The sequence below is a fragment of the Larus michahellis genome, chromosome 6 (assembly GCF_964199755.1).
Source record: "Larus michahellis chromosome 6, bLarMic1.1, whole genome shotgun sequence".
Lineage (NCBI taxonomy): Eukaryota > Metazoa > Chordata > Aves > Charadriiformes > Laridae > Larus > Larus michahellis.
Genome location: NC_133901.1, coordinates 51,103,715 through 51,126,875, shown reverse-complemented (window position 1 = coordinate 51,126,875; position 23,161 = coordinate 51,103,715). Strand labels below are relative to the sequence as shown.

Here is a 23,161-nt window from a genome sequence, read left to right as displayed (position 1 = left end):
TTTTTTTTATTCCTCTGGGGCAGATGTGTGCATTTACCTGCCTGTTTTGCCCACTGGTGCTTTTTTCTAGTAGTTTAAAATGCCTTTGGCTTTCCTGACAGGAATCACTTTGCCAGATGCCATGCTGACCTGTACCTTGAAATGTGTGCAACTTGTTCCTAGTAGTGACTCCACCTTCCAGAGCACCCCTAGGAGCTGTTTGTTTGAGCAAAACTCTTTTTTGTATCCCTGCCTATTCATCTAGTCTGACCTGTCAAGCTGTGGGTCAAACTACTTCAGGGAAATTAAGAATTTCTGGCCTAGGTGACTCCCTCTTCCCTTTTTGAAGATATTAAACTTTTTGAATGGGACCAGTCTCTTTTCACCTCCAACTTCCGACCCGCCCATCTAAATGTGATCATGGCTGAAAAATTAGTGAGTGTGTGATAGCATCAGGCAGAGGAACATCCCCTGGCATTTCCATGAGAAAGGGAGCCAGATGTTCGGCCTTGTCGGATCTTTCAAAGCACTGCTGCTTAACGAGGGATTTTTGGGAGCTTCCTTACCGTCACTGAGGAAACGAAGCTGCAGGTCAAGGGCAGCTTTGTAACATCAGTGGGTTATGAAATTAGAAAATACAACTGGAAAGCAGGCAAGCCAAGGTCCCTGCTCCTTGGGATGGTATCTGCATGTGCCTAGTGTGTACTCTGAAGGAAACGGCAGCTTTGATATTTGCGATCCTCCGACCTAGCCAGTCAGCTGCTCTGCAGATGAGATGGTCACTCCTTGTTCCAGCTCAGTTCCTGGCTCAGAGAGCAGGAACTACAGTAGTCTCGGCTTTTCCAGATGTTGGAAGCCGCAGTTTCCTAAAGGAGCATATGTGTGTGCACATTATTTGTTTCCCAAAAGTCGCTCTGGGATCTACATTTCATCGACTGCAGCAGGCCACAAAAACGGGAGGGTGGAGAGCAGAGTGAGCTGCAACGCTCATGTTTTACCCTGCGCAGAGTGACAGCAGGGTAGGTGCTGGACAGATGAAGCATGAGGGCAGTGGGGCTTGCCTTGCTTTTGTTGGGAAGTTTTAACCCCCCAAAAAGACGCTTAACAATGGTAACTAAGGAGAACATCATTGAGCAGCTTGTAATGAAGGGAAAACAGATTTGTTGGCAGCAGTCTTGGGGTTGTGAGGTGGGGTAGGGTTAATAGTTTGCATTTGATTAGTGGATGAGATATTTCTCAGTAGGGTTGAAACTTGAAAGTGCTGGCATGTGTAAGGAAGATGAAGGAAGAAGGCTGCCATTCAAAAGCTGTTTCCCGTGTGTCCTTGCACTGATCATCCTCTATCACGGGAATTCTGACAAATATCACATCACCCCTTTGGCAAGGTCTCAGGTGGTCAATGCCCTCTGGCTAGTACCATGAATGAACATCCTTAGCGTACCTGTCACCAACCTACACGCAGCAGCCATGTGCAAACATTTTGGTAGACCCTGATGTGTTTCAGAGAGTCACTCCTTATTGCGGGTTTTTCCTCCCCCTCTCTCGCAGCTTGTGGAGAGACCTTGCAGGACTCAACAGGGAATTTCTCAGCCCCTGGCTTTCCAAATGGCTACCCCTCCTATTCTCACTGTGTTTGGAGGATCTCGGTGACCCCAGGGGAGAAGGTAGGTGCCACACCAGCACAAGGTGTACCCAGCACTTCCCTTGCCTGTGGTTTTGCCTATGCTGACAGTGTTAGCAGCTTTCAAAAGATCTCTGCATGCCTGGAGTGCAGGGATGGAGCCTGGAAAGGCTCCTGAACACCATCGTTATCCTGCTAGAGATGGGTTCAGGAGTGCGTGGTCCTGAGGAGAGAAGAGGTAATGGTGGAGCAGAGCCCCCTCACAGGTCTGGGCTGCCTGTCGATCTCTGATCCTTCCTCTCTATTCAAGGCTGAACCCTGCATGAACTTTTCCTGCCACCCACTAGCTCTGGCCGAGCTCACCTTTCAAAGCCAGGTGCCAGTCAGATGAGTTAGATAAAATGTGCCAGCAAGCTGGGCTCCCGAAGGGAGCCAAGGAGCCGTGAGTGACATTGGTGGCCTGCCCCTGTCACGCAGGCATAATGTCCCTGTCAGGAGACTCCCGCTCCCCGCCTCGAAACGCCGAGCCCCGCTGCGCATCAATCACCCACCCTGTCCACTTTCTTCCCAGCTCCTTTTGTTTTATTGATCTTCCTGTGGAAATGAAATCTTTCCTTAATCCACTAACACCAGCCTTTCAGGCCTTTCATGCCGTACCAACCAGGCTGCAGGAATGCGCAGCCCGGCTTGGGAGCTCCTCGGCAGAGTGGCTTTGCTGAGGACCACCCTCAAGGCGCACTTAAGACTCGGATTCAAACAAAGAAGAGCAGAGCTCACTCGTTTTGCAGCAGCCGCCTTGCTCTGGGACCCGGTTCTGTCCCCTGCAGGCCCAGTCCCATGCAGTGCTGAGCTCCCGCCAGTAGCTGCAGGCAGAGCTTCACCAGGGGCAGAGGTGCCAAGAACTGTCCATGTTTTGGAACTACGGCCCTGGGAGTTTTGCGGTGTAAATCTTACTGCAAATTCTCCCTTCGTCTCCTAGCCTCTTCAGAAAGTTGTTTCCGATATAGGACCCAGCATCTAAATGCTGAACCACTAGCGCTAAAAAATAAAAATAAAAAAAGCAAGTTCAGATTAAATGCGTCAATTTATCTGTTTAATCAAATGCAGAAATTGGTACAAAGCAGCATCATAGCACTGAGGCATTGGCTTAGAACAGATACTGGGCTTGTAGTATTTGTCTGCGCAAAACCAGATGAATCTTCTTTTGCTGTCCAAAGTCAGAAAACTGCAAAACTGCAAACAAAGTAAGCAACATTGGTACAAACTGCACTCTGGACATCCAACCAGGGCTTTGGGGGAGAATATCTATTTTAATCTAATGATGTTTCTGTGTCAGACTATGGATGAAAATTAATGCATGGGCTAAATCTTGCAAGGACAAAAATGCCACAAGTACACCCCATCGGTGACTTCCATAGGCCCAGCGCAAGGCCTGTAATCCTCGTTACAGAGGAAAGAGACCAAAGGGATGGAATTGTCATGCAAAGCTCTGCTCCATAAAGCCACTGAACACAGTTGCATCACGGTGATGGTGTGAGTGTAATTGTCAGAATACGGAAACTTGTCAGCAAAATTAGCTCTTTCTTACATGCATCATTTATACAAGGGTATAGACCCCAAAACATCTGTGTTTCAGGGAAATGTATTTATGATGTTCACACTAATCAAAACCAAAGATTGAATTTTTAATTTTAAAAAACCCAAATTGGGCTTTTTTTAAGTAGCATTTTAGTAACTGAGGAGCAGTGACTGTGAATTACAGAATGGCTAGTAAAGTGCTGTCTTGCTGTCATGTACTTTCATGGTTTTGTTAAAATACTTTGAGAAGCCTTTCTTTTTTGAGGAAAGATGATTAAAAAATCCAACCAACTGTCCCACTGTCTTTTCCTGCACACTCACTTATGCACTGCTGTAGCAGAGATGAAGCACATCATCTGTAGGATCTTCTCTTTAAAGTAGCTCCCTTCCCAAAGAGAAGCGTGTACTCTCTCCTTTCAGATTATGTTAAACTTCACATCAATGGACCTATTTAAAAGTCGCCTTTGCTGGTATGACTATGTGGAGGTACGTGATGGCTACTGGAGGAAGGCTCCGTTACTGGGTGAGTAGCTGGTTCATTTTAATTGCATTTCGTGTGGTGTTCTCGATGCTTGTGGGAGGGAAACAACCAGAAACAAACCTTCCTTTACCTGTAGGGAGCCTGTGTTCAGCCAGTGTACTCGCCATCCATTAATGTCTCCATCCGGAGATGTCAGCATGCTGTATTCACACCAGACGATCCATGCTCCAAACCCTTTGGTAGCAAAGACTTTATTCCTTCCTTTTCTAGCTTGAGAAGTTAGACAGAGAGGGAAGTGAGCCAGGGGCACGGATAGAACTAAAGATGTGGTCTGTGGAGTTTTAGTATTGCTTTTTTCTAAGACCTGGGTGGAACCATCAGGCAGTCAGAATGAAGCGGCCATAGAGCTCCTGGCTCAGGCTCCTGCCATTATTTCTCAAGTGTTTGTGTTTACAAATACACAGGACACTGTACTTTTAGTCTCTGTACTTCTAGCAGGGAACTTGCTAGACCATGCCTAGGATGTCAAACTGTGCAAGGGAGCTCCTGCTCCCAAAGATATCAAGGAAGTGCAGCTCCTCTGTGTCCTCCCCATTCCTCTGCCTCCTGCTATCGTAACTGCAAGTCTTCTGTCACCCTGATTGGGCAGTCAGGAGTCCCACCTGCTTTGCCACCTGCTGTGATCCTGACTCCATCCCCTGACCTTGGTGTTCCCATGTGTGAAATGCTGCACTGCAAACAGCCCCTTCTGTCTGAAAGGAAAGAAGCAATCAGAGATTGGCTAGTTGGGGCTTTGAGCAACCAGGTCTAGTGGGAGGTGTCCCTCCCCATGGCAGGGGGTTGGAACTAGATGATCTTTAAGGTCCCTTCCCACCTAAACCATTCTGTGATTCTAGGTTGTGTAGCATCACCAGCTGTGCTAGAGGTACTGTGCCCTGTGCTGCAGCACAGGACTGGGCTAGTCAGCGTGGGGTCAGTGGGCTTAGGAAGGTCTGGGTGCTCTCCTTGGCTCCACTGGACATCCCAGCCCTGGTACCAGGTGAGGTGCTGAGGCTGAAGCCGTGCTGCTCTCCAGAGTTTCTATGCCTTTCAGTGCAGAGTTGGCAGCCGTTTTTACTGTTTCCTGCCTGTTTTGGGGTTGGCAGCATTTATTGCTCTTTTCTTCTGCACATGCGTCAGGTAACGTTGCTCCAACAGCTGCAACTTAGCTCCTTGTTATTTATTTTTTTTGCTGAGTAATTTAAAGGTATTTCAGAAGCCAAGCACCTCCCTGTCCCCCTAGTGCAGGTGGACTTGTGAGTGTTTCCATCTGGAAGGAGACACTGCATGAGTGGCCACAGCTCCCGCAAGGGGCTGAGCCCATGAAATTAGCTCGGAAGAGGCAGACAGACGGCAATTCAGCAGGGGGCGGGGAGGGGGATTAGTGTGAATTGTGAAAGCACGGGCTTCTTGCGGAGAGAAAAAAATACATGTGCGCTGCATATTTTCCCAGGGAAGTGTGTGAAAACCCAGCCTTTAAATGGTGTGTAACTTTTTATGAATGGGCCCTTTATCACACTCTGAGGAGTTTGCTCATTCTCGTTTCTCATCTGTGTTTCCTCTCCTTGACGCCCTTGTTCAACTCCAAGTCTAAATCCAGGAGGTAGTTGCTCAGTGACCCTAGAGGAAGGAGCTTTGCAGCACTGATGGTGTTTGTTAGCATCCCCTTTGAGAGTTGAGATGGGAGATGCTATTAGCATGACACAGGGCTGTCACGCTGCCCCAACAGCAATGGGCAGCCTGGGGACACAGGGACTCAGAATTTGAGTAGTCGAGTAAAGCTAGGGTCTGAGATAATATCTGGATGGGTCGCTCCTCAAGAGAAGAAAGTTGGTGGTGAAACTACCATTGAATAGAACGAAAATTTGCAACTCACATGATCTGTGCTGGCTGCCCTGTCACAGAGGCATAGACCTTGAAGGTCATAGTCTTCCCGAGGCTGCCAAGTGGTGAAGGTGGGGCAGGCAGAGCCAAAAGTGGCAATAGCTGACTGTGAGCAGCTGTCTTAGCAAGAGGGCCCTAGGCTTTTCATGCACAGGATCCATGCCAACTACTCTGCCCTCCATACATAGGAAAAGCAGCAACCTTCTCTACCTGCCAGCCAACAGGCCTCGAACTATCTGTCTCCTTATCCAGTGAAGGGAACCACCAGTGCAGCCTGCTAATGAGATCTAAGGTGCTGTCTTGTAGGTAAGGCATTAACCAGGTTTTTACCCAGTAGAGGTTGTTCAAAGAAGCCTTTGCCTGGTGTTGCAAGGCCAGGATCCCTATCACCGCTGTCCTGACTGAATTCAACTGGAGGAACTGCTCTCTGCTGCTGTCAAATTCCCACTGGGGATTCAGTTGCACAGGGTGCCAAGGCCATGCTGAATTCAGTATATAGCCTTGCTGGTGTCAGCTGAAGTGAAAACCTTGTTTGCACTATGTGCTTTCAGTGCATACTTGGTGCTTGCTCTACTTCTGTGAGGAACTTCTGGCTGGAACAGGTAGTGGAGCACCAAATTAGGGTTGTTGAGGTTGTTTGGTCTGTAGATGGCATCCGCAGCTGTTCTGCTTCAGGATTCATATTTGCTGGAAGGACTCAAGTATTTACCAGTGCTGGTGCATGAGAGAGCTCAAAGCTGGATGAACCATGGAGCAAAAAGGTGCTTGGTCTCTTTCTCTTGAAAAAGATTGAATGACTGCAGAGGCTTAACTGGGAAGAAATGAGAGCAGAGGATGAGATAAGGGGTGTTTTCTCATCAGCATGGCCATATCCTGCCCTCAGTTTGATTTGGACAATTTGCTCTTGGGTGCAAAATGCTGAAGGAATTTCCAAGGCCTAGCAGGTGGAAAGGGTGTTCCCTAATGTCACAACTCTAGAAGGACAGCGCATGGTTCTCCAGCCTTGAAGCTCATTTGCCCAATTATGTGATCAAAGCAAGAGTCCTTTTGAATTTACCAGGCCTGAATCTGTGACTACTGGATTCTGCTCCCAACTGAAGAAAACCTGTATTCATTTCATAATTGAAGAGAATATAAATTAATGAGGGGGTGGGGGAGGAAGCAGAAACTCATTCAAAAGCGTCAAGTGGTGGGAGTGAAAGGATGTCTTACACAAACACGCCTCCTTTAACCACAGACTATTTGCTTCCTGGAGCCGCAGGTGCCTGCTATGCTGTGCTTCCCATCAGCCAGGAGATCTTGATCATCTCTTTCCTGCCTTCTAGGTAGATTTTGTGGTGACAAGATCCCTGAACCGGTATTCTCCACGGACAGCAGGCTATGGATTGAGTTCCGGAGCAGCAGTAACATCCTGGGCAAAGGCTTCTTTGTGGTCTATGAAGGTACAACCTTTAGCTAGAGGTCATCTGTCGTGTTGCATGGAGCAGCCAGAACGAGATGCAGGGGTTATAGGATCAGCAGGAGCTCTGCTTCACCATGCGGTTAGGCACAGCCCCTGGTCTTCTTTTCGTGGGAATTGTTGGATTTTGCAGGCTGTTTCAGCAGACAAGGCATGGATCTTCCAACTAGATCATCACAGTTTTGAGGGTGACAACAAGATGGCAGCGCAGAGCAATAGCTCCTGTTCACAGCCCAGGTTCTATTTGCCCTAACCAGCCCCTGCAAGCAGCGGTGTTGGGCATAGCAGCAGTTCCTTCCAGAAATTTAACAGGCAAAATTCTGTTTCAGATCATACGTTTTATGTCGCTTAATGCAGCTTATTTGGGGGGGGGTTGCTCAAATGCAGAGATTGTTCTTTTGTTTCTCCCTTGTATGTTTTACTTACAGAAGATTAGAAATTAGCATGTCAGATCTTCTGCAGGTTAGTTGTTTTGTAAACTTGCATGGCACTGGGATGCTGAAACCACTTCAGAGCAAGAGCAATACTACCAAAGTCACTGACAAATCACTATCATCCCTTCTCCATATATGCTTATTTCTTACAATAATGATTCTAAAATGTATTAAAAGCCTTCGTTGTTCTCTGGGCAACAGGCATTTTCTTAGAAGTACCAGTGTTGTCAACAGTATTGAGGTTGACTGCCTTGGTACTGACTTTGCATCTTCTTCTTTCTGCAGCCACAGGAGCAAGCATGTCACTGGAAGCCCAGTGCCCAAGTGTCCAACATGCTTATGAATAATGATACTAACAGAGTGACGTGAAGAAAACATGGGACTGTTGGGGAAGTGCAAATAAAGTATATAAGGATTTCACAACAGTGTGGGGCTAACAAGTCTGTTTCACAGGAGAAATATCTGGTTTCTGCAGGAATTGTTGCCCCAGAGACAGAGGTAGCTTGCCCGATTATTTTTTTTTTATGTCTCTCCTGAGAAGCAGCTGTTGCCTGGACCATATGGTTTGTAACACCCCTTTTGTAGTAGTTCGTTGGAATTAGAAGTGATCAAACTAGCATGCCTCTAATAGACGGTTTTATTTTGGCTTATTGTTTTGGTGGGCTAGGCAGCTTAGTTCTTACAGTGGGTGATTCCCCAGTGATATCTGCTCCAGCTTTAAAAGAAAAAAAACAAACATAAGGTGAGGGATGGTTTTGGGAAGCAGCTTTTCTGTTCTTCATCGTGTATGTTAATATGGCATCACGCTTCATATTGAAAGAAAAAAAAATTTACATTGGCTACGTGCCACAGTCACTTTGCAAAACTTCCTTTTCTCTTGATAATTTTCCGTATTTCCTCTTGATTAATAAATGACCCCTAAAGGTTCAGTAAAGACGAGCAGTACCTGCTTCATTTGACTTTTGAGGAGAGCAAATGAAAGTGCAGCGTGCATCTAGCGGTCAAACTTTGTATCCCTCTGACTGTTCATATTTTCCTGCTTCTTCAAAGCTCTGGCTTTCTATGTAACCCTTTCCTGCAAGAAATTTCCCATTGGAAATATATGAAATCTATTGCTAAGCCTAAGAGCAAGCACAGAGTATGACTGTGCATAGAGTACTCAGGGAGCTGGCGGGAGAGCTCACCAAGCCTCTCTCCATCATTTATCAACAATTCTGGTCAACAGGGCAGGTACCAGATGACTGGAGGGTGGCTAATGTGACGCCTGTCTACAAGAAGGGTCGGAAGGAGGATCTGGGGAACTACAGGCCTGTCAGCCTGACCAGGAAAGGTCATGGAGAGAATCACCTTGAGTGAGCTCTCATGGCAAGTGCAGGGCAGCCAAGGGATCAGGGCCAGCCAGCATGGGTTTGGGAAGGGGAGGTCCTGCTTAACCAACCTGATCTCTTTCTATGACCATGTGACCCGCCTTCTGGATGCGGGGAAGGCTGTGGACGTTGTCTATCTGGACTTTGGTAAGGCCTCTGACATCATCCCCCACAGCATTCTCCTGGAGAAGCTGGCAAATCATGGCATAGACAAGCGTACTCTTCGCTGGGTTAAAAACTGGCTGGATGGCCATGCCCAGAGAGTTGTGATTAATGGGGTGAGATCCTCTTGGCGTCCGGTCACCAGTGGTGTCCCTCAGGGCTCAGTTTTGGGGATAGTTTTGTTTAATATCTTTATCAATGGTCTGGATGAGGGGATTGAGTGCACCCTCAGTAAGTTTGCAGAGGACGTCAAGCTGGGTGGGAGTGTTGATCTGCTTGAGGGTAGGAAGGCTCTACAGAGGGGCCTGGACAGGCTGGATCGATGGGCCAAGGCCAACTGTATGAGGTTTAATAAGGCCAAGTGCCGGGTCCTGCATTTCGGTCACAACAACCCCAAGCAACGCTACAGGCTTGGGGAAGAGTGGCTGGAAAGCTGCCCGGCAGAAAAGGACCTGGGGGTGCTGGTGGACGGCCAGCTTAACATGAGCCAGCAGTGTGCCCGGGTGGCCAAGAAGGCCAACAGCATTCTGGCTTGTATCAGGAATAGCGTGGCCAGCAGGAGCAGGGGAGTGATCGTGCCTCTGTACTCGGCACTGGTGAGGCCTCACCTCGAGTACTGTGTTCAGTTCTGGGCCCCTCTGTACAAGAGGGACATTGAGGCGCTGGAGCGTGTCCAGAGGAGAGCTACCAGGCTGGTGAGGGGTCTGGAGACCAGGTCATATGAGGAGAGGCTGAGGGAACTGGGCATGTTTAGCTTGGAGAAGAGGAGGCTGAGGGGAGACCTCATTGCCCTCTACAGCTGCCTGAAAGGAGGCTGGAGAGAGGTGGGTGTTGGCCTCTTCTCCCAGGTGAATAATGACAGGACCAGAGGAAATGGTCTGAAGTTGGGGCAGGGGAGGTTTAGATTAGATATTAGGAAGAATTACTTTACTGAAAGAGTGGTCAGGCACTGGAACGGCCTGTCCAGGGAGGTGGTGGAGTCACCATCCCTAGAGGTATTTAAGAAACATGTAATGTGGCACTTCAGGGCATGCTCTAGTGGCAGGGATTGTAGGTTGTTTGGTTGGACTCGATGATCTTAAGGGTCCTTTCCAACCATGAAGATTCCGTGACTGGTGGAAGCCAGCCTGTACCACAGAAACAGTGATGGCCCATTGCAAACTTCTTTTCCTAGCCTGGCCTCTTCTGGTCAGAGGGGCAGGTAATAAGATTATCTGCATCTCTGTCCGTAATTTATTTGTTGAAATGGGAGTTTCCAAAAATCTTCCTTAAGCCCTATTTTCCTCTGATGCAAGCTCTGGTATTGGCTTGTTTCTTTCCTTTGTTGTCAGGTAGCTTGCTCAGCTCTTTCATGACTTAAGTGTCTAGGCAATAAGGGTAATTTTTATTTCCAGGAAGGCTTGTCCTTAAATGTTCAATTTTCTATGTATTTTTGTCCAACAGCTGTCTGCATTGCTGTTAGTTCCTGTTTTTCTTTTGAACTCTTCTCCCTCATGTACTAAAAAGCCAAAGTGGGTTTTACCACTGCTTCTCTGTCCTCTGCTTTAGTGAGAGTGCATGTAAATGCTCGTGCATCTGAACATTGCTGGGAGCTCTATGGGCAAGCACTGATTTTTTGGATTTGGATTCCTCCAGGTCTTGGCCCTAACGTTTTCAGTAGATGGGAGGAAGGAGGGCCACATGTGTCCACATGATGGGAGAATTATTTCACACTAAATGACAGTTAATGTAGTGAAAGTGCCCTCAAAGTTCTGTCATATTGTTCCGTTTCTTTCATGAGATTCAAGATGGGAAGATGCTCATGGTTTTCCCCTACAGCACTGCTGGCAGCCCCAGATTTGTCATCATTATTACTTTCTCAGACTATCAGCAGATGTTCTTTCCATTTTGCACTAAAGCTCTTCCAGTACGCTTAGCTGCTCAGATGAATTTCAGCATGAACTAGTGCAGTGGACAGAGAAAATACTGTTTGCTGGCTGACAGTTTTATGGCTGAAAAAAAAAAAAACAAATGTCAATTCTGTGTTCTTGTAGTCCTCTTTCTCTTAGGTGGAGGAGACAATTCTCTAAAGGGTTCCTCAGAGGTTCTCTCTAGCACCAGTTGTAGCTCTGAATTCAAATGACAACCAAAATTGTGCTCTGCAGCTGAATTTGGGGTACAACTATTTGGAGGTGCCTTAGCATTGGTTCTCTAAACAAGAAGTTAGCACTGTGCTACTGAAACAGTGCTTTTAACTAGGTCGCGGTTAAACATTAGCAGCTTAAAAGGCAAAACCAAGACAATGTTACTCAATTCAAGCAATTTCCAGGACAATGTAGGGAGCCCCAGATCTGAACTGCTAATGCAATGAGTTGTGGGAAGACCCCAAGTGTGAAAATGGTTGACGTCTGGCAGGTGTCATTGCAGTGCTCTCTCTCTTGCGCTTACTGTCAGTGCTCCTTGTTTGCTTGACTTTAAACACAGCCAAAACATTCATATGCGTTCTTTAGACATGTGTGTCTTGCATCATGGGGTTACACAGGTTTTAGCCTGTGATCTTGTTTTCATTTGTTACATAGTCTTGCAGACAATTATGCTGAAGTGCGATTGTCTTTGAGGTCTCTGCTAGTTTTGTGTTAAACTAGATTTTCGTTAAATTTTCTGTTCTTGGTCTTCAAATTTACTCATTCATACATTTCGCACAAAACTTTAATTTGTTCATGCACAGCAGTCAGCCTTTGGGTCTCCTTGTGAACAGCTCGACTCACGCTTGTTAATATTGCCATCGTGTGGCTGGATTAGATTTGCAGCTGGTTTTTATTTGTTTGGTTTTTGTTGTTTTTTTTTTCCCCAGCTTTTCTTGGTTCTTAGTGCTGGTAGCAGGTTTTAAGCAGCTATGAAGGTGACCAGGAGTGTGGAACACACAAATCCATAAAAATTCTCTGTCTCAGCCAGTTCACCTTCTAAGGAGGTTGTCACAGCAAGATGGGAGACACTGTCACTAACACAAAATGTTAAATTAGTAAAAACTTCTAAGACTTGTGTGTTGCCTTTGTGGAAAAAGCAGTATTGATACAGATTTGAATGAGGAAGAAGGCTAAGTATGTAACGGGCTTTACCTGAGGAAAAACCTGCAACCTCATGGGTTTTTCTGTTTGGTTTTTTTTTTTTATGAAGCTATTTGTGGTGGAGAAATTCACAAAGATGCTGGCCAGATCCAATCTCCCAATTACCCAGATGACTACAGACCTTCCAAAGAGTGCATCTGGAAGATCACAGTTTCTGAGGGCTTTCATATAGGAATCACATTCCAAGCCTTTGAGGTGAGAAATATCATTGTGTATTATATTACAGATATCATTTCACTTCTGTAGATCCTTTAAAATTAAGAAGGGAGTGATGTAAATAACAACAATAATAATAATAAAGTAAATCTTTTGAATAGTTCAGAACAACATTTCTCCTCACCAGGAGTTTGTTCAGAGAGTTTGAAAACAAGTTTTACATACTATGAGGTTTCACAAACTGTTACACTGGACAGAAAGTATTAGAAGGGGCACAAAATTGCTGATGATGTTAAGTCGGGATTAATGAGTCCTTAAATTTTCGCTCTGGTCAAATGAAATTAAGGAAAAAAAATCCTGTTGGTGTCGCTGGGACTTGGCTGATTTCAGGATGTTTGTGGTTCTCTAAAGAAACATCATGTTCCCAGATGGTAGACAGGATCTGAAGAGCTCAGAAAAGGCTTTCTCTTATTGATTATAGGATGTCTTACACTCTTAGTTAGGTGCATATAACAGAATACATATATTCTGTTATATATAATCAGAATTATATCTGAATAATCAAAATAATCTGAATATAATCAGAAATACAATCATGTATTTCTGACTGCTGATTAAGAAGTCACAGACAGGAGTGGACAGAACCTGGGCTGGTGCCTAAAACCCTTCTAGCCCATAGGTTCCTGTGGCTTGTGCACACTTACTGTGCTTGTCCTGGAAAGGGATGACACCATTACCTCCTGGCTGTCACCCCGTGAGCCTTTTTGTTTGTAGTTGTTCTGCACTGTCACTTACAGTTTCTCATGGAAAAGCTTGCAGGTAGTCAGGGATCAGGTTTTGCTGGAGGGTAGCCATGAAACAGCAGCAGAACTGAGATGTGCCTGGGCTCCAATGCAATTTCAACTGCAGCAGAGTTCAGTGGCAACCATGAGGCAAGTACCTAGTTGTGACCAGTTGTTTGGGACCTTCTTTGTAAGCTGATCTCTGGCCAAAGTCTAACTGGATAGCTAGACTGACTCAGAGAAGTCACGCTAGTGAGCTACAGGCACACCCGTTTCCCATTGCAGATTGAATGGCATGATGCGTGTTCTTATGACTACCTGGAGATCCGAGATGGCCTCACTGAATACAGCCCACTGATCGGTCACTTCTGTGGCTACGAGAAGCCAGAAGATATCAAATCCAGTTCAAATAAAGTATGGATGAAGTTTGCATCTGATGCAACCATCAATAAAGCAGGCTTTGCAGCAAATTTCTTTAAAGGTATGTGATCTAGTACCTCTCAAAGGCAAAGTTGGGCATCACTCATTGCTTAACCTACTGCCATCCCAAAGTGATGAGTTACCATTGTATCTGCACATAGCTAAGAGCTGTTAGACTTGTCTGTACAACTGCTAATACCAAGTTTATATACAAATCGCTTTGAGAGTGTGGAGGTGCTTGATGCTGAGGCATGAACACCACCTCGCTGTTTAAGACAGAAAGCCTACCTCAAAAAACCATTAACCTTTCATTTATGTGTCAGCACCAGCACAGGAACTAACACAGCAGGACAGAATGTGACCCCCAGTTATCCAGGCAAAGGGACACTGACATTTTCAAAGAAAAGGTACTAGTGCTGTATAAAGAGTGTTAAAAACAACTCTCTGCTTAAGTTCTATTACAAAAGAAACTTCTGGAGAGAGGGTAAATTTGATTGCAAGTAAAATCCCAGGGAAAGTTTCAGAGTGCTTTAGGAGACAAATGTGTTTCTAAACTGAGATTCTCTTCAGGAAGATGCAAATGAAGACTAAAATTCTTGTTAAAAGCTGGACCCAAGCCATGGTCCTTTACCAGCATCCTGGTGACTTGATAGAGGCAAGAAACAAATATCTAACCACTTGGGAAAATACCTGCAGAGCTGCTGCGAGGTCACATTTCTTTTGGGTTCAGTAACAATTGTTCAGAAATAATAGCTGCAATGCCAGTATTTGGATTGCATAAGACCTTTATTTGTTTCTACTTTAACTTTTGTCTTGCATTAAAGGTGTTACGGTCCGTTTGGATCTCTCAAATTTACAGGACAATGATGTGCCCTGTGAATTAAAACTTTTTTCATGAGCTCATTAAGAAATACAACAAACAAACACGGCAGGGTTCAATTCCTTTTGCTCAGACTAGTCTATTACATGAATTCACTTATTCAACATTCAGGTCATAACGTTTCATAACTTATAACCCATAATTCTTAATCTGTGTGCTTACGTGCAAAAAAGAAAGAAAAAAAGAATTAGTTAAATAAAGTTTAGTTCACAGAGTATGTTGTCCTGTAAATTTGAGAGATCCAAATGGACCATGACAAAGGGTGATTACAAGATCACTGCCAAATACTGTGGTGTTTAATTCCAGTCCCTGAACAACTCTCACAGTGCCTAGGCTTCCTTGTTTAAATTTCTCAGGTTCCATAAAGACACAGAAAATACTTCTTCCTAAGGACATTTTGACTTCTTCAAGAGCTCTGATAGTGCAGACTGGCTGTGGCAGAAATGTCTTCCAGGGATTAACGCATGGAGACTTCCTGGCCTGCAGCAAGTCAGTTTATAGAATTTGAGGTTCTCCTGCAAGTTTGTAGGGGAAGAAAGTTGCACACCTGAACCTGGGATGCTTTCCTTGTGATACAGATAGCCAGAAATAAATTTATTTCTTTTTTAGGTAAAAAAATACATAAACATGCACTGCTAGTACAATTGCAGCCACAGGTATTGTCTGTGGAGTTTTTGCTGGCAGACTAAACCTTGCAGTGTCTGCTCAGACTTCATATGTTTGAACCAGAAGCCGTGTAGCTCATGAATCGTTAGTGTTGCTAAATCCATGTCAGTAAGACCAGCTGAGGAGCAAAGTGTGTTTTCTTGGACCAAGCACCACAGTAGCCATAGCCACACAACTTCTAGCCAGCTTGTGCTGTGGGCAGAGATGATGTCTGTTTGCAAAAGCTGGGTAGGCACACCTGCAGGGTTCAAGCGGACTTTCAAGCTGGCATCTGAAGTCTGCAGCCCTTTACTTCTATATCCAGAGGGATTGTGACTACCAGCCATTCCATGAACAAAGTAAATGAACAAATCAGATGGCTCTGCAGGCACTCTTCAGACTGCCACCCACAGCTGCTTGAGCAACGGGACAGCTTTGCCATAGTGAATTATGAAAGGAATAGAGCTTCAATTACATGTCTTGCAACATTGAAAGAAAATAACTCACCTTAAAAAAACAGAGTTCAGGACGAAATTGAATGTTATGCTTTGTGAGAAGTTGCAGTGGTAACTTCTAACTTTTCAGAGAAAATAAACTTTCAAAGAGCTCAGGGAGGGTAAGTTATTGGTCATATCCAAAAGACAATGTCAGGAAAATATGAAGAGCAATTACCTCATGTCCATCCCATCGTGTCTATCTCAAGCGAAAGCTCTAGGATTATTCTTTATTACTTCATTTTTGTTACAAATTGTTTGTATCACTGAAGCCTATTTCATATATGGTTGAAGTGTTGGTAGTGATGTGCTTGTCTTACGCTCACATTGTTTTGAGTTGTTGTTTCTTCTTCATGGCAAACATTAGAGGAAAGAAAATACTTTGCAAAATATACTTGCCCATAGCCAGGATGTGTCCCTCCCATGGTAAAGATTGATGACAAAAGGGTGTTTTGATGATTGTGGGAGTTGCAGCCTCTCTTTTCTCTCAAGCAAGTGATTTAACAGTCAGATCAGAAGCTACTGAACCTGTACCCAAGAATGGAGCAGCAAAGAAATACTCTACTTTCTTCATAGCGAATCCACAGACAGAAGCCAGAAAATAAAATCTGTTTGTACTGGAACTGTTGCAGTGCAGGATTCTTGGCTCTGCAGAAAGACAGTGTTATCAATGGAATAGAATATTTCAGTTGGAAGGGAGCTACAATGATAATCTAGTCAAGACTGTTCCTATTTGATGTACGAAGCAGTAACTGTTACTGGAAGATTATATTGAGTCTAGGTGTCAAGGTGTTGGCAGTGGGAGGCTGCAGGGGCTGCCCCGTGCCAGACAGATGGTTCAACTGGCTCCACAGTGGACCCACCGCAGGACACAGCTGGGCCCATCAGCTGAGCTGGTGGCACCTCTGTGAAAATATGTTTAAGAAAGGTCAAAAATGATGGGGGGGAGAGAGGAGGAGGGAACAGAAAGTGTGAAACAGCAAAGGTAACACCAAGGCCTGAGGAGGAGATGGTGGAGGTGCTTCATGGCAGAGCAGATATTCCCTGCAGCCCGTGGAGGACCCATCTTGGAGCAGGCGGGGAAGTATGAAAAGGAAGGAACGGCAAAGTCGTGCTGATTGCAGCTTCCCATCCTCTCCTGCCTTTGCATGCTACTGGCTTTGCTGAAGGGATTGAGTGTAAGCTGCAGTGGTACAAGGCAGGAGAGAGGAGTGTGGAATGAAGCTGAGCCTGGGAAAGGAGGTGCGAAAGGTGTTTACCCTAAGTGTTTTAACATGTTTCTTTTTTTTTGTTTGTTTTTTGTTTCCCAATACCCAAATCAGTACTCAAATATTTACATTAATTGGCAATAAATTAAGTTAAATTCCCCAAAGTTGGGTCTGTTTTGCCCACAGTGGTAATTGGTGGGTAATTTCCCTGTCTCAACCGAGGAGCTTTCGTGCTCCTGTTCTTCATAATTTTTCCCCCATTCCACTGCAGTGGGGGACTGGGCAGTGAGCAAGCAGCTGGATTGGAGTTTGGCTGCTAGCTGAAACCAACCCACCACAATCATCTTTATAAAACCATCTATTAAGGGATGCACATGGAATCAGGGATCAGGGTGAGAAGGCAGTACAGCTGGCTGGCTGTATATTAAAATGTCAGTTCAAGTTACTGAGATGTGATTGGAAGAACCTGACTTCAACGTCTAGGGTAGCAAGACTTGGTGTGTCTATGAAAAGGAAGAACTACTTGCGTGTCCTTCCAGGTCCTTTGCTGCACCCTGTTCAGTGGGGTATGTCCTTCCATAGCTTCATTGCTGTGGGCACCATAATGGGCTGGTTCCTGGTAGCTCCAGTCCCTCAAAAGCATAAGGAATTTAAATACCAAAACAAAACAAAAAAAAAAACAGGGGTAAATGAGAACAAAATGCAGTGAAGTCTTTACAGGAGACCATGTTTCCCTGCTCCTGTCTAGAAAAAGCACTCTTGACTAGTAACAGTAATTGTAGTCTTTTATGGTTTTGGTGGTGGGAGTGCTTTAGCACTTGTGAGGTTTGCTGCAGTGCCTGCTCCCTGGGCTCGGCTTGTCAGCTAGTGCTCTGCTCCTTCTGGCCAGAACTGTTGCAAGAGGAATAGGATGGGGTTTGGGTTTTCGGGAAAGGGTGACTTGTCCTGGTTGTCTCCTGACAGAGATGGATGAATGTTCTCTGCCAGACAATGGTGGCTGTGAGCAGCACTGCGAGAACACACTGGGCAGTTACAAATGCACCTGCGAGCCTGGCTATGAGTTGACAGCTGATAAAAAGAGCTGTGAAGGTGAGTAACCTACAGGTTGAGGCATCTGTCTATAGGATGGGTACTACAGCTAATAAGGAAATCTAAACAATCTTGGAGATGATTTTCCTTGCCCCTACATCCTCTTTGTTTCTATTTATCTTAACCCATGTGAAAAATTTCTTTTTGTCAACATCTTCCATTGAAAAACAAGTTGTGGTTGGAAAACTGAAATTACTCTGATTCTCTACTGCTAAACCTCTCTAAACCCAGTTGTTCTTCATGCCCAGAGATCTCCATTCAGACCAGATCTCCCACGGTGCAGCGTAAGGGAGGGCGGTCATTACAACCTAACTGTTGAGTGACCCAGAAGTATTTCAATCTAAGGCTGAAATTATTCTATTTTTTAAAGGAAATATCTTTTGGATAATAAAATATCAATGTTTTGCTTGCATGCAAAACAAACATTCTCCATACTCAGGAGTCAATTCCCTTCCTCTGTTATGGGGAAAAAAACCCCATGTCTTTGATAGAAACTGTTTCTTTCAGCTTTCTATTTATACAGCTAGTCTCTCGCAACAAGTGTTTGCTCCCACCAGCAATACAGCTGCTGGTGTGGTGAGAATACACCCATTGTTCTTGTCTCATAGCTCTGCCTTTCAGCTGAGAGGTGGAGGGAGCTCCACGCTGTGAGTGGTGCTCAGCCGGTTTGCCCTGACTTCTGCTTTTGTCAAGCTGTTTGGGGAAGGCTCCTATCAACTTGGCAAGGGCAGAGTTAGGTGTGTGCAAAAAGCTTTTGGAAGCTTTACTTTGTTTTTTTTTTTTAAATAATTTCTTGCACTTTTGAGCAAGCCAGTTGGTATAGCTTGGCAAACATTTTTTGGACTTCGCTCTTAACCTCCTATTTTAAACTTCATTTGTGTATTAAATTGCTTTTGTTTCTCCAGACATACTTGCTTGATACACTTTTTGTATTGAAGCTGCACCCTTGGCTTAGTTCTCTTAATGTAAAATGATGTTGGGAACAAGACACAGGAAGCTCTTATCCCTATGGGTTTTGAAGATCTGGCTGTATCTCATTACTCCCAAGAAACAGCAAGAAAAAATTGCTTCATTGCAAATAGAATTTTGCAGCAAAAGAGCAAACTGAGGTTGATTCCTTTGAGTTAAAAGCCATGCCCTCCCACAAGAGGATGAAGCTGAAATGTCCTGAATTTTTAAAAGAAATGGGATAATAAAGCTAAGTCTTTGGCTTTGTCTTCAATTTTCCCTAGAGAAGATGCAGTCCACATATAATGAGCTACTGAAGAGTTCACAGGGGTGTCTTCCCTAGGATTCCATTATCTTCTCATTATTCCATTACTGATAAACTTGAAATAGTAAGGTTTGTAGGACTGACTGTGGGTCAATTTACCAAGCTCACCTTTCCAACTGTATTGTACGTGTCAAGTCAACTCATCCACAGTAAGCCCAAGGCTACAGAGTAAAAAGGAGATCAATCTTGCACGGTTTATGTGGTGCTCAGGGCCATAGCCTGGCTCTGTGTGTTTCACTGGTGATTTATAGCAGTTGAGGTTTGTCTTCTTCACAGCTCCCAGCATTTTAAACCTGTTCTGGAGGCTGGGATTTGAAATATGCCACCAACCAGGATCTGATTCATTTCCTAGCTAACAATGTGGCCCAATCTGTGTGTCTGAACAGAACCAAGTAAAACTTGTGTTCATTTATTGCCTCTCCAGCTGCCTGTGGGGGCTTCATCACCAAGCTCAATGGGACCATTACTAGCCCTGGATGGCCCAAGGAATATCCTACTAACAAAAACTGCGTCTGGCAGGTGGTAGCTCCAGCCCAGTACCGGATCTCTCTGCAGTTCGAAGTGTTTGAGCTGGAAGGCAATGATGTACGTAACCGGTCCCTGCATCTCAGAGGTGTGACTATTGGCTAACTCAGAACTGGATGAATCCTTGGGGTACAAGGAAGAGGAGACTCTGTCTTACTGGTGGAGCTTCTGGTTGTTTCCCTGCCCTTGATATAATAAGCCAATAACAGTGATTGTTCTCCTTGAAGTCCGGATCTGCTTTCTCTATGGAGTGGAAGGATTAAAGCTGTTCTGTTATAAATAGGCTTCTTTTCTCTGCCAGTTTTGCGTAACTATAGGTGTTTTCCATCCTTAATAGGTGTCCCATCCCCCCTCTTCCCCAGAGCTGCCTTTGCAGGAAAATAATTGGAAATGAACAATGAATACAGTTCTTCAAGGATAAACAAAATAACCAGTAAGAGAGTCTGTTCTCTGCCCTGCTAAGGACAGGGTGGAATTTGAACAAAGCATTCAGGTCTCGCTTTCCCCACTGTAAATGGGAGCAGTAGCTCTTCCTTAATTCAGCAGGCTGATGAAGTTCATTCAGCACTGACGTGTTCTTGGGTAAGGTGTGAGTAATTATTTTAGATAAATTAAATGGAACCTTTGCTATTCTGATAAACACACCCATGCTTTAAGACCAGGGCAGCAACAGAAGGGGGTGAGAACACTGACAGAGGAGAATTTGGGGAAGTTAGGAATGTGTTTGAATATAAGGCTGTTTCTGTTCCCTCTCAGTCAAGCCTCTGTCACCTTCCTCTGAAATGTTCTGTTCCAAGTCCATCGAGCTGAGAAATCACCTCTTCTCTTGGCAGGTCTGTAAATATGACTATGTTGAGGTTCGTAGTGGGTTGGCTTCTGACTCCAAGCTGCATGGCAAATTCTGTGGCTCAGAAAAGCCTGAAGTAATCACGTCGTATGGCAACAACATGAGACTGGAGTTCAAATCAGACAACACAGTCTCCAAGAAAGGCTTTAAAGTTCACTACTTCTCTGGTACGTGGCTGTATTCTTGCACTTGCTTAGCTGTCTCCTCTGACTGAACCTCTTGGTTTTGGTGAATTTTCTTCAACCTCCTGTCAAATCAGGCAGAATCTGACATAGTTAATTAAATCTAAAAAGCATGGTTGCTCTGTGCTGTGTCACCTGTCATCTTGGTTTCTCAGTGCAATGTATGGTCCAGTTTCATAGTGTGGTGTCAGCAAGATGCATGGATTTCATCAATGCCTCCAGTCCTTCCACAGCAGGAAGCAATGGGAAGCCTGATCCTAGAAGTTATTTCTGTCCCTGGTGTCATTAAAGAAAAGCTTTTTCCTCTGAAACTACAAGAGTTAGAAAATTTCCAGAAGTCTTCCATATAGCAGTTCTCCCCATCAAAGCAGTGCACGCTAGTGGAAGTTTCTAACACTCTGTTCTGAATCTTTTGTAGCTCTTGGTGTCAGTGACGTACCTTCTTGTCAGGCAGTTAAGGAGGTTAACTGTACATCGTATGGAAGTGGAAATTCAATTTTGTGCTGTGTTTTCAGCAGAGACCAAGCAGTATTAATGTTTTTGAGGAGGATGATCAGGCAAAAAGGCCTTGAATTAAGACAGTTGCAGAGTAGAATCAGGGCTAGGGGTTTGGCTTATTAAATCTAACAAGAGGAAGGATGAGGTGGGGCATGTTTCATCTAGAAATGCATTTGGGAGTGAGGAGACACATGAGGTTAATGAGGTCCAGGGAGGGCACTGACCCAAGAAAAATTGGAGATAAACTGCTCATAAATTAAATTGGACTGGAAACCATGAGCATATCTGATGGTCAGAACAGTGAGATCCAGGAATGCATGGTCCTGAACACACAGGAGTGAACATCCACTGGGCCATACTTCAGCTTCAGGGAGCAGTTTGTTCCTTAGATCCTCTTCTCCATCTGGCTGCTTGTGCTCTTGGACAGAACTTTTCAATGATCGAGGCTCATCAGAGCATCTAGGAACTTGAAAATGTAAAAATTGGCCAGTAAGTTTTTGCCTAGGCTAATGAATTTGTTTGATACTTTTCCTGGACCCTGTTCTAAAAGAATGAGATACTGCTATAGGTTTCTTTTAGATAGGAGTCTTTAACCATTCCAAACCTACATTATATAATAAAACACATTCGCGATGCATTTTATGGAATGAAAGGCAATTGAAGAGAATTGTATCTGGGCTAAAAAGCTGACTGGACTAATCCAGCAGCAGAGGTAGGAGGTTTGTACTGGTATCTGCCAGTCTGGGTATGGGCCTTCCAGCTGGCAACTGTGGTAGTCTGTTTCTCATTGTCAACTCGGTGTTTGTCGGTTTGATCCTGCCCAGACAAGGACGAATGCTCCAAAGACAATGGTGGTTGCCAGCACGAATGTATCAACACCTTTGGGAGCTACATATGCCAGTGCAGAAATGGCTTCATGCTGCATGAAAACGGCCATGACTGTAAAGAAGGTAGGATCCCTGCTCCCTGTCCTCAGGAAAGACAAGGTGCCTCAAACACAATTTGAGCCAGGATACTTCCTGCCCAGGGTTGGAAGGATGTTCGTACAGCATACGAGGCTGGGGCACTGAAAAAAACCCAGCTAGCTGAAAAGCTACCTAGAAGAAGGAAGAAGAGGGCTTGTTTTCAGCTGGATCCATTCCCCAATCTGGCCCTCCATCTGGCCATGGGGGTGGACAGGGTGGGGGCAAGAAGTTGGGCTAGCAAAAGGAGAAGTTGGGGGTCATCACCATTAGACTAGCTACTGCTGCTTCATTTAATTATTGGGTTTGAGTCAGATGAGTTGATCTAACTGCTTGCTGCTGCCAAAATTATCTTTCTCCCTACACCCCTACCCCTGCTGTGTGCTGCCATGACCTTCCTGTGTACAGTCTCTGGTCCTTGTCTCATCCCTCCGTGAGCTGATTCAGCTTTCCAAGTTGGCAAAACAACTCAAGGCTGAGATAGCACCAGAGTCAATATGGTGGTGGGGTTGGACACCATGTCACTGGGAACAGGGCAGACAAGAGGATGAGCCCAAGAACGTGTCTGGGAGTGAGGAGATGGATGAGGTTAATGAAGCCCAGGGAAATGGGATGGTCCATTTCACCAGCTGTCAAGTTAGCTCAAAAAAGTATAGGACAAACCCACCAGAACTATGTAGTAATACTAAAAGGTCTTGTTCAGTGACTGAAGCCTTCCCTGTTTCTGCCCTGTTGAGGGTCTCAGTGGGCAGAGAGGAGCATGTAGGACATTACGTGCTTCCCCTGTGAGACCTACCTTGATGCCTTCATCTTGTGATCTCTCTCTCAAGCTGGTTGTGAGCACAAGCTGAGTGGTGCAGAGGGAACGATGAGCAGTCCAAACTGGCCTGACAAGTACCCCAGCAGGAAAGAGTGCACCTGGGACATCTCTGCAACACCTGGCCACCGAGTGAAAGTAGTGAGTAACCAGTGAGCGGGAGTGCGAGGGGAGAAGCAGGCTGGATTGTGAGGGACTGAAGTGACTTTCCCCCACCACTGCATGGCTGGGAGGTTGATCCCCATAGGTCCTGTGTGGGGTGCTTGGTGGAG

The 23,161-nt window shown here is 45.2% G+C and overlaps 1 protein-coding gene across 1 annotated transcript in view; it reads left to right on the top strand.

Annotated features, from left to right (window-relative positions):
• The window catches only part of TLL2 (tolloid like 2), a 101,816-nt gene that overhangs the window by 73,839 nt on the left and 4,816 nt on the right, over nucleotides 1-23,161 (top strand). The window contains exons 9-18 of the mRNA XM_074590750.1: nucleotides 1,528-1,643; nucleotides 3,599-3,701; nucleotides 6,908-7,024; nucleotides 12,161-12,306; nucleotides 13,335-13,530; nucleotides 17,660-17,785; nucleotides 19,483-19,643; nucleotides 20,417-20,597; nucleotides 21,935-22,060; nucleotides 22,903-23,030. Of these exons, the coding sequence (XP_074446851.1) occupies nucleotides 1,528-1,643; nucleotides 3,599-3,701; nucleotides 6,908-7,024; nucleotides 12,161-12,306; nucleotides 13,335-13,530; nucleotides 17,660-17,785; nucleotides 19,483-19,643; nucleotides 20,417-20,597; nucleotides 21,935-22,060; nucleotides 22,903-23,030 (1,400 nt within the window). The remainder of the gene's footprint in view (nucleotides 1-1,527; nucleotides 1,644-3,598; nucleotides 3,702-6,907; nucleotides 7,025-12,160; nucleotides 12,307-13,334; nucleotides 13,531-17,659; nucleotides 17,786-19,482; nucleotides 19,644-20,416; nucleotides 20,598-21,934; nucleotides 22,061-22,902; nucleotides 23,031-23,161) is intronic.